Below are 10,219 nucleotides of genomic sequence, written 5' to 3' on the forward strand. Positions count from 1 at the left end.
CGCTGTGGCAACTCTTGTAAACTGGATGCTTGTGACAAGAAATAAAAAAATTAAATGCCAATATGTGTTTTTGGTTAATGAGCTCAACTGGAAAAGCCAAACATTCAATAATCGCCAACCGTTGGATCAAGAATTTGTTGACGATTTGAGTTGACTGGCCAAGGGAACCATGCCCCCTCACACGTGTGTGGAAAAAGGTCTTGTTTATAATAACTCGAAGGTATTTTTACCTCAGACTATCTAAAACAGAATGTATGTATAAGCTATCTAAAATCTTAGAATTTCTAAAGCCTTTACCCTGAAATTTGCAAGTAGCATCAAAAATTTGTAGTGTGGCCTCATTATGTCTTGGAACAGGAAAGACGGAGAAGAAGAAGTAATAATGAATTAGAGAAGAAATGTCACATTTAGGTGATCATTTTCATGAGGAGTCCTTTGTGGTAGGACTGGTATAAGAGAGATTTTGAAACCCTCGGCTTTCTTTCAAGCTCAACGGCCCCCTCACCTTTCGGCCTTCTAGGGTTTTAGAACCTCTCCCAATTACGGCTTCGACCATCTTTCCCGTCTAGGGTTACTGTTGAGCGAGCTTCCTGTGTACCTTTCTTGCTGTTGTATTGCTATCCATGGATTCGGACCAGAGCAAGGTTTTCGTGGGGGGAATTCCATGGGAGACCTCCGAGGAGAGGCTCAAAGATTACTTTCAAGCCTTTGGCGACGTCGTGGAGGCAGTGATTATGAAGGACAGAGCTACTGGGCGCGCCAGAGGCTTCGGATTTGTAGAGTTCGCAGACCCTGCAGTGGCTGACAGGGTTCTCCTTGAAAAGCACACAGTCGACGGCCGGATGGTAAGTTCCTTTCTTGCTCTCTTTGTGTCTGTGCTAGGATTAAGACTAGTTTTAGGGTTAGTTTTAGGATATGAGTTGAGGGCCCTGGGTCAGTCTTAGGGTTTTGTCAGTATTTTGTGACTAGTTTAGCTCTCTGTCTTAATTTATATAGGTGGAAGTCAAGAAAGCTGTCCGCAGGGAGGAGCAGCAGAATTACCCTAGAAGCAACAACGCTGGTGGTGTTCCAGTGTCTGGAAACACTACCAGGACCAAGAAAATTTTTGTTGGTGGATTAGCTTCTACTGTAACTGAAGACGATTTTAGGAACTATTTCGGGCAATTCGGCACCATCACGGATGTGGTGGTCATGTATGATCACACTACCCAGCGACCCCGGGGGTTTGGCTTCATTACATTTGACTCTGAAGATGCTGTAGACAATGCGATGCACAAGAACTTTCATGAGCTGCATGACAAGATGGTTGAAGTGAAGAGGGCCGTACCAAAAGAGCTATCCGCTGGACGTTCTAGTGGGGGCAGCTTTGGACAAGGGTTTGGAGCTGGCCGTGGTGCATTTTACAACACTGGTTATGGCCAGGGAAACAGTTCTAGCCCTGGAAATGCTTACGGAGGTCCACACTATGTGCCACCTCCTGGTGGCAGAGGAAGTTTCTCACCTTATGGTCCCCCTTCATATGGAACTCCTGGTTATGGACCCAACATTGGCTATGGAGTGGCCATGAATGGGGGGTATGGAGGGACGTCGTATGGTGGTGGACCTGGATATCCACCTTCGGGGGGGTATGCCTTCGGGTATGGAGGTGCCCCGGGGACAGGTTATGTGGGAATACCAGCAGGTTATGGAGCTGGTGGGGCTCCAACACCTGGCTACGGTAGCGCACCTGCTGGTCCAAGGAGTCCTTGGGGCCATGCTGGTTCTGGGTTTGCAGGTGGTGGGAGCCCAGCTGCATATGGAGCTGGTGGAGTTGCAGGAATGAATGCTTATGGGAATGCTGGTTGGACGCCAGGTGGTGCTGCTGGCCAGTCAACTAGTACAGCTGCTGGATACAATAGTGGGGGATATGGATATGGAACGAATGGTGCTGGTTATAATTCTAATGCAGGGGGATATCCAGCTCGTAGTGCAGCAGGTGGGCCAGTTGGCTATGGTGATGCATATGCTGCCTCAGTCCCATATGGAGATTCTTCTTGGAGGTCCGCTGAACCTCATGGCTCTCCTGCTGGGCCCTCTCCTTCTGGATCTGGGGCCACTACAGATGCCACAGGGTATGGTGTGGCAGGGAGACAGACGCAACGGGGCCCTGATGCCCGCTTTAGGCCATATCCTGCTGCTGGTGAACGTGCTGCCTGATTGATCAGTTTGGGCTGCAATCTCTGAAGCAAAGAAAGTTTTAAATTGGCCTTTCCAAGGGTTTTGTGAATGTCTACATATTTCACCTCAGTCAGCTAATTACATGACTACACAGCAGATTGGAATCGAGTTGTCTTGATTTAGTTTTGCAGTTGTTGGGTGGTTGATTTAGTTTTTCCTGCTTGTTTCTTAGCAGTTATTGTAGAGCTAAGTATTCTTGATTATATAGTTTAGTGCAAGGGATTATGTTTTGTTGGATCTGATGAAGGCCCCAAGGTAAGTCTTGATTGTTGTCCACCTGTTTCAAAAGACCCGATGCTAAGAGACTCAGGCATAGTGCTTTTGCAGACTCAGGCTGGCTAATCTATGGTATCTGTTTTTATCCTCTTGATGCGGCTGAAAGTATAGGGAGGAAGTAGTAGGTTCACCAAATATGCCCTAGCATAGCTAGAATTTTTTTTCATACTATTGTTAGCCTTCCAGGATCTAGAACAGGCTCTGTAGGGATAAGAAGAAGCTTTCCTTTTCTTATGCCTTTTGTCCTGAATGTGCCCTGTGTACACAGGGGTTGCTGCCGAGTTGTGAGAGAAGACTCAAGCTTGGCTACTTGATGGTCTGAAGTTTGGAGCGCACCTCATGGCTGAGCTTTGGAACCACTGGTAACTGGGTCATTGGGGATTTTCCGTTTGAAAAGTTGCAGGGACCTTGGTATACTGCAAAAAGTTATTAGGTTCTCCCTTTAGATTAATTAGGACATAAAGCAATCGTAGATTAGTGTAATAATGCTCTCTCAAGCTGCTTTGACCTAGGATTTAACTTACCTTTGCCTTGAAAAAGAATTTTCTCCTGTATGTCAATAGGATGAGCTTTTTAGTATTGTTGGAATCTGGTTGCATTTGAGTATTTCTACTGTAGTCTATACGCTAATTAATACCTGCAGAGGGCACACTTTTTTTTTCAGTTTAAGTCTTTTCTTTGAAAGCTATCGTTGTCACCTTTGCTTTCTATCCTTACATGCGTAGCTTGACTTATATGGTCATCACTAACACAACTTGAGGCATGCAACATCCATCCTCCCTCAACCACGATAGGAAATTCTCGTGTCCTTGTAGGTGAAAGGTCATTGATTGAACCCATGTCATTCTTAGAAGTGTCTTGGAGAGCTAACAGAAGTAGCTAGCTTCCATTGCATCACTACCACTTTCACTACTATCCTTGTATGCTCAACTTAATTGCATGCTGTTGTGACGTTTCCTCCATTAGGTTATATTGTAATGAATGAAATGAAAATGGAAGCATTTGGCTGCACGTGTCATTGTGATTTTGCTTCATGTTTTTGGTTGGTTTATTTTTCATTTCTGTTTGGACAAGCCTTGGTTATTTTGCACTTTATCATGTTGCTTTGAGAGGAGAGAATGCCAAAGGGAATGTGAAAGGCTTTGAGGGCGATGTTGTAAGAGATGTTGAAGTCCAGAAGGTTCTGTATTGAGAGTGTGTATCCTTGGATGATTAGTTTTTAAGTTAGTTACGCACACTTTAGCATGATAGATAGTTTAGGCCAGCTAGAGAGCATCTTTAGTATGTAGGATATGCTCAAGAAACATGCTAATAATTAGTCCCAACAACTACTCAATGAGGTAGAAGGTAGGTGACAAAGTGGAATAAGCCAAATTTGAAAATCGCAATTGTAGGAAAGGGTAGAAGAGGACGTCCAATATAGATGCCTCCTCCGTGCTGTTTGCAGATGGGCGTAGCCACTTGTTCGTTGTTTTCTACTTGTGTGCTTATGGCGGGTGTCCAAGCATCCTTGGTTTTGTGGACATTCACATGCATCAGATCAAGCGTGGACAACTGAAAGCGCGCTCACGCTCATAGAACATATGCCAAGTATCTTGGTCATACAAAATGCAATGTTGTGTTGGATAATCCGCCCATCCTCGATCATTGTATACCGAATATACAGCTCCTTTGGTATGGAACCTTGCTCGACCAAACAACTTGCAGTAATTTAGCTAGTGACTATCTTGAGCTCATCCACTTCAGGTGGATCTTTAGGAAGAGGATTTGTGGGTTTGGGTCTGACATAACTCTTCAAGTAGCATGAACATGACTTCGTTAATCCTAGTGATTCAAGTGGATATTTAGAAAGAGGATTTGTGGGTTTGGGTTTGACATAACTCTTCAAGTGGCTAACATGAAAAGTATTATGTATTCTCTCTAGTGAGAAGGTAATGCAAGCTTGAATGCCACTTCATTAATCCTAGTGATTTGGTAATGCAAGCATGAAAGCCACTTTAATGTTGTCTTGTGTGATCTAAAACAATCCGCAATAATTGATGAAAATCTTTGGATACATCCTTCTTTTCTTGGATGCTTTTGGAGTCTCTTAAATTTCAGCAATACCAAATCAACCTCCTTGAGATTTATTTGTCTAAATGCTTTCTATAGCCTTCTTGTGCTTTTCTTGAGACCTCTCTTTGCTTGCACTTGTGCAAATATAGTATCAAGATCCCTTACATAGCTTTTGCAAAAAAAAAGTCACCCTTAGCTAGAAGGATGCATTGATAACCTCAAAAGATGTGTTGCTAGTGATGAGTGAACTATGGCATCGAATGCAAACTCCATAAGTGGCAAATACTTTTGCTAAGTTGTTTTTTTGTTAACCACATAGAGTTTCAGCATATTGAGCACATATGAATTTGCTACTTTGCAAAAGAGATTTATTGTCCTAGGATGTGTCTCTATCTTCTACAATAGTTGTGAGCATCCTAGGATGTTAAAAAAATTTGAGCCATATGCTCTAACTTGATGGTTTTCTTGACATGAATAAAATGTCCCTACTTGCTAAACCTATTAAATGGTGTCAGCTTTGCGTTCATATTGTCGAGCAAAGCTTTGCAAAAGAAACTCGATGTCCTTGGGTTTGTCTATATATCTCATACAATAGATGTGGGCATCCCATTGATGTTTGAACACCTATGCTAAGAAAATTTGAGCCATATGCTCTTCCTTAATGGTCTTGTTGACATGAATAAAATGTCCTTGCTTGCTATCAACGAGTCTTCTGTCATGAAATGTGCTTGCTTGCTAAACCTATCAATAATAGTCCATATGGCATAATTTCCAAGTTTTTTTTGGGGGGCAAATCCACGTTTAGTTCCATTGCAATACTTTCCCATGGCTAGTTCAAAATAGGCAAAGGTTGAAGTGTTTTATGCCTATCAAATTTTGATATGTTTTACACATCACCTCTCCTAAAACACGAGCTTCTATGTTCGTCCACATTCCTAGCCAAGAAATAAATAAATTCTCACAAGCACGAGTAGTAAAAATACTCCTACGTCCCACATTTGGTATTATCCAAGACTTTCTTGCAAAGATTTTTAACCACCGATAATTGATGTGTGTAAGAGGGGTCTTCCATCTTGTTTGGCAATTTATATGCATGAAAAATCTTCATCCAATCAATAAGAATCTTGCATTTTCGAGAGGTCTTTATGATGGACAAAAGAAATTGCAGCCACGTGTTCTCTTGGACAAGGCATGGCTATTGCATTGTTCATTTCAAGAGTGTGTAAAATCTAAAGATGAAACATTGAGAGGAAATTCACCCATTTCACATGTTTTTCTACGGATATTTTGATTGTGTGAGAAAGTATCAAAAACTACGATGATCGATTTTACCTATAAATTCAGCCCCCAAAAAGATACCCCCCAAACAATATTGCTTAAAAATGATTATATAATTCTTTCCATAACTCCCCAAAGAGAGCTATAACGCTTGCAGCCAATGGCTTTCATAAGCGACGACATGGCCGCCTTGATTCAAAATAGCCCCAATGCAAGCTTCACTTGCATCAGATTCAACTTCGAATGGTTAATGCAAGTTTGAAATTACAAACACAAGTCTTGTAACAATAGCATCCTTGAGCTTTTGAAAGACATTCCGCTGTATGGTTGTCAATTTAAAGACAATTCTTCTTTGTAAGATCATGGTGTGGTGAAACCATACATGGACGATGAAATATGAATGGTATGTAATTCAAGCATAGGCCAAGAAAACTTATAACTAAATGCATTTATTTTGTCTTTCAAGTGGTAGCTTCTTAGGTAATGTATGAAAAAAATAAAATTTATATACATCTAAGCCGCACCATTTTGTTGAGGTGTGTGTAAGGCATTGTGCATTGATGTTTTATGCCTCTTTCAGCCATATATGCATGAAACTCTTTTGACATATACCCCCCTCCCTCATCCCCCACGATCTGTACATATGGGTGTGAACTTTACATGTAGAAACATTTTTAGCATAGAAACAAAGTGTCTAAAGCATCTAAAAACCTCTCGCTTTGCTTTCAATGGATACACTTAGGTGTACGTAGAATAGTCATCAATAAAAATCACAAAGTAGAGATATCCCCCGATTGATTGTGTCCTTATTATAGGACCACATACATCACTATGTATAAGTTATAATTTATGGACAACCCTTACTAATCCATCTTTCGGGAATGATGCTCGTTGCATCTTGCCTAAAATGCTTCCCTCACATACATGTTTGATAGGGTTGGCAAATCTAACAACATCTCTTGGCTTTTTGGCACAATAAACTGCCAAAATTCAAGTGACCAAAGAGCAGGCATGCCCTAGCTTTGCATCACCTATATAGCTCATGTGTGGCAGTAATTGTGAACAAGCATTATATGCCAATCTCTCATACATGTCCAGCTTGTAAAGCCCATGGCTTAGAGTATTAGATACCACAGTGATGTCTCCATCACTCCGATCATGAACTATACACTTGTCATCAACAAATTTAACCACTAGGCTTGCCCTAGCAATGGCAGAGACTAAATAGCAAGTTATTTTTAATACATGGAACAAATAAGACTTTTGAGAGAGTGTTTGTCCCACCATTTATAGCAATGAGAACAACCTTACCAACTCCTTTCACTTGATATGTGGAGTTGATTGCACATGTGATTGTGCCTCCTTAAGAAGCAGACTCGAGAGATTTTCAAACAAAACACATTGATAAGTAATATGCTCCACTATCAAAATACCATATATACCGATTTATCATGTACATGTATACATCATTGAGAGGCGGGTCATAAATTAGCCATGTACAAGGAATGCCCAATCATCGTGTGCAAAGTTCGTTGACTCCTCTTTAGCACCTGGTGTTGATCGTTAGTCACAACCATGCCTCACTCTTTCTCCTTCTCTTTCTCCAGTCTTTTTTTGATAATAGCCTCTCTTCCATAACAATAGTTGCATTTGTCTTTCTTTTAGGCTTATCATGTCCCTTCTCTGTATCCTTGCCAAAAGATAGGGTTGATTTTTCCTTTGGATTATAGTCGCCCCAAGAAAAGTGTGCGCTTTTGCCGCCGCACGAGTCGGAGCTTGGGACTTGCCGAACACCGTATGCGAGCCACGAATGGCTGCAAGCATACAACCAAAAACTAGCAAGCTCAAACAGGAAGCAAAGATGTGTCACTCACCGCTCAAACCGCCGTCGTGAAGGATTCTCGCGTCACAATGAAGAAGGAGCCGCCGTCGCTGCTCTACCGTCTTGCCACCGCCGTGCCGCCACACAATGCTCGATCGCTCTCTCTCTCTCTCTCTCTCTCTCTCTCTCTCTCTCACACACACACACACACACACACACGCAGGCAGGAGAAGGGGACTGAGAAGATAAGGCAAGAGCACTCCTTGTATTCAACACATTGAGAATGAGAGTTTTAGGGTTACATTTGACACTTATATGAAACCTAGCCGTTCACACATGGGCGTCAACACATGGCCGGTCGATCCTAACCCTTATCCTGCTGATATTCAAGGTGCGCCTCTCATCGGCGATCACCCAATCCCTTTATCCTTTACATGTGGTGCCGACAAGCCCGGTCCATGACTCAGAATACTTAAATTAATTACATGACGTAAAACATAGTACGTCTCAAAGTTCGTCATAGGTTAACATGCCCCCTTTCCTGATGTAGATTCTGTCCTCAAAAGCTATGGTATGGTAAGCTCAATAGGATTTGTTGTGGTAGACCGTCTGCAAAACAGGGAAGTAGAGTGAAAGTATACTGGGATTCAAAAGATATAGAGTGTAATAAATTTAAGCATGTTAGACCACAATGGATGTTGCCATGAGAACTTAGTTTAAGGGGTCACATGAATGAGCTAGCGTAGCAAATTAATAAGAGTTTAAAATTATTGAAAGTAAATCAAGAGTTAGCAAGGTGTCGAAGGTTAATCAAGGTCTATAACCGGCCTAAGTCAAACAAGGAAAATTACCAAGCTTAATAAATAAACAGATGACCACAATGTGTCTACTCTAAGAACAAGTTAATACCACGAGCCTAGGGACACAAGAAACATCAGAGTTACAGGAGCCTTTTGCCTTTATTTCTTTATGCACGTGACAATTTTTACACACAATGGTGACCTCCCTAAGGCAAAACTAACATCGATCCTGGTACCATTTTTAACACAAGGCATTCTCCAGGAATCTATTAGTTCACCTTAGGCAAGGCTACCCCCTACCAACCCAGGGCATCGGTCTGGAGTAGAATATTCCTCGCCTACCAAGTGTCAATAAGGCAATAGGCCAACATTAGAGCACATAATAGACTTGCATTGCCATTTATTGTAGGCTTTTTTTTTTAATTTATTTCTTTTGATCTTCGCTCCTAAACTATAATGTGTTCTTACATCCTTTTGACAAAGGGATAAAAGCTATGTCGTCCTAGAGGTCAACACACACACACAGCCAAGTTGTTCAAACATTAAGATGGTTATAACCCTAGACTTAAGACAACCATATTCCCAGGTTAACTAAAGACTTCATGCATTCTCAAGAATATATCCAATAAGGCTAAAGTCATTAATGATTTACACTAGCACGTCATGCAACTTCAAAACTAACTAGTGCTTTGACAAGTTCCATGTGGTCATGCATTATAGTTCATGCAATTAATTGAACATTAAAAATAAAAGAGAGTGGGCATGGAAGAATTACACCTCTATTTTGGAGATCTCCTTGATTCGATGAGAAATGCCCGCAATTTGATGAGATAATTATGTATGAACGTTGCGGCAATCTCAAGACTTGAAAGCGAACCCACCTCAAATTTTTCAACCTGTACAACCAACTAACAAGCACTATACCTCGAGGCACATCAGTGGGAAAAATTAAAGACTCGTTTAAGGAATGAAGACTAGAAACAATTTGAAAACACTAACCTACCTACCAGTCACCACACTACTACTGAGGATATGGTAAGAGGATGTTGTAGAGTCCTGGCTCTAGCCCTAAGGCTAAGCCTCTATCCGCATCATCCAAATAAATAAAGTCAGCCTCGGTAGTGCCATGAGTTTCATCCGTCCATTCATCGTCGGATATATCTTTTTCGTTTTCCCATCCACATAAACTCATCAAGAATGTAACCATGCGAGAATAGTCATCTTGTGGAAAAGGAAAGTCTTGGGCTATCGGGGATATGTCCTCTACGGAGTAGGGGTCAGTCATGGTCAATAGGCAAATTAGCCATTCTAATTCCTCAACATTTTTCTCTCTGGCTAGTACATCTATATGATCCAATTCGGTTTTAATTACAGGATAGCACATGTGAAATATCTGAGAAAGGTACAGATGATACCTCTCACCAAAGGTGGGAGTGGATGAAGTGTGTGATGCTCGTGCATCTGCCATATCTGCAAACACAAATATAGCATCAGTAGGTTTACGGATATTTCTCCTCTTAATGTGCTCTTGCTCTTTTTATTATTTTTCTTTTCTTTTCTTTTTTTTGTGTATGAAGCTATATATATACATCCCCTTGAATTTGGCAATTACATGGTCAGGGGAGAAGGTTAGGGAGCAATAGAATGTCGAGCGTGAGTACATGCTTCCCCTTTCCTTGGGTAGATCATATTTTCTGCAATGATGTTGCAGCCTCTTGGAACCAATTTGTCCAGCGGGTCATAGGTGGTGATGTGGGCAGATAGCTTTTTA

The 10,219-nt window shown here is 41.5% G+C and overlaps 1 protein-coding gene across 1 annotated transcript; it reads left to right on the top strand.

Annotated features, from left to right (window-relative positions):
• Nucleotides 1–329: 329 nt before the first annotated feature.
• Nucleotides 330–3,072, top strand: LOC147640311 (uncharacterized). Its single transcript, XM_086779060.1, has 2 exons — nt 330–845; nt 997–3,072. Exons 1-2 carry the CDS (start codon nt 624–626, stop codon nt 2,194–2,196), a joined length of 1,422 nt encoding a protein of 473 aa, XP_086635186.1. The 5' UTR covers nt 330–623; the 3' UTR covers nt 2,197–3,072.
• Nucleotides 3,073–10,219: the final 7,147 nt, after the last annotated feature.

Source organism: Cibotium barometz, chromosome 3 (genome assembly GCF_041138505.1).
Source record: "Cibotium barometz isolate CiBa-2024 chromosome 3, ASM4113850v1, whole genome shotgun sequence".
NCBI classification, from domain to species: Eukaryota; Viridiplantae; Streptophyta; class Polypodiopsida; order Cyatheales; family Cibotiaceae; genus Cibotium; species Cibotium barometz.

Excerpts from the sequence above, each read along its gene's own strand:
- LOC147640311 (XM_086779060.1), top strand. The coding sequence starts at position 624 with ATGGATTCGGACCAGAGCAAGGTTTTCGTGGGGGGAATTCCATGGGAG. Across the intron at positions 846-996 it reads ACACAGTCGACGGCCGGATG|GTGGAAGTCAAGAAAGCTGT; the intron begins GTAAGTTCCTTT and ends TAATTTATATAG.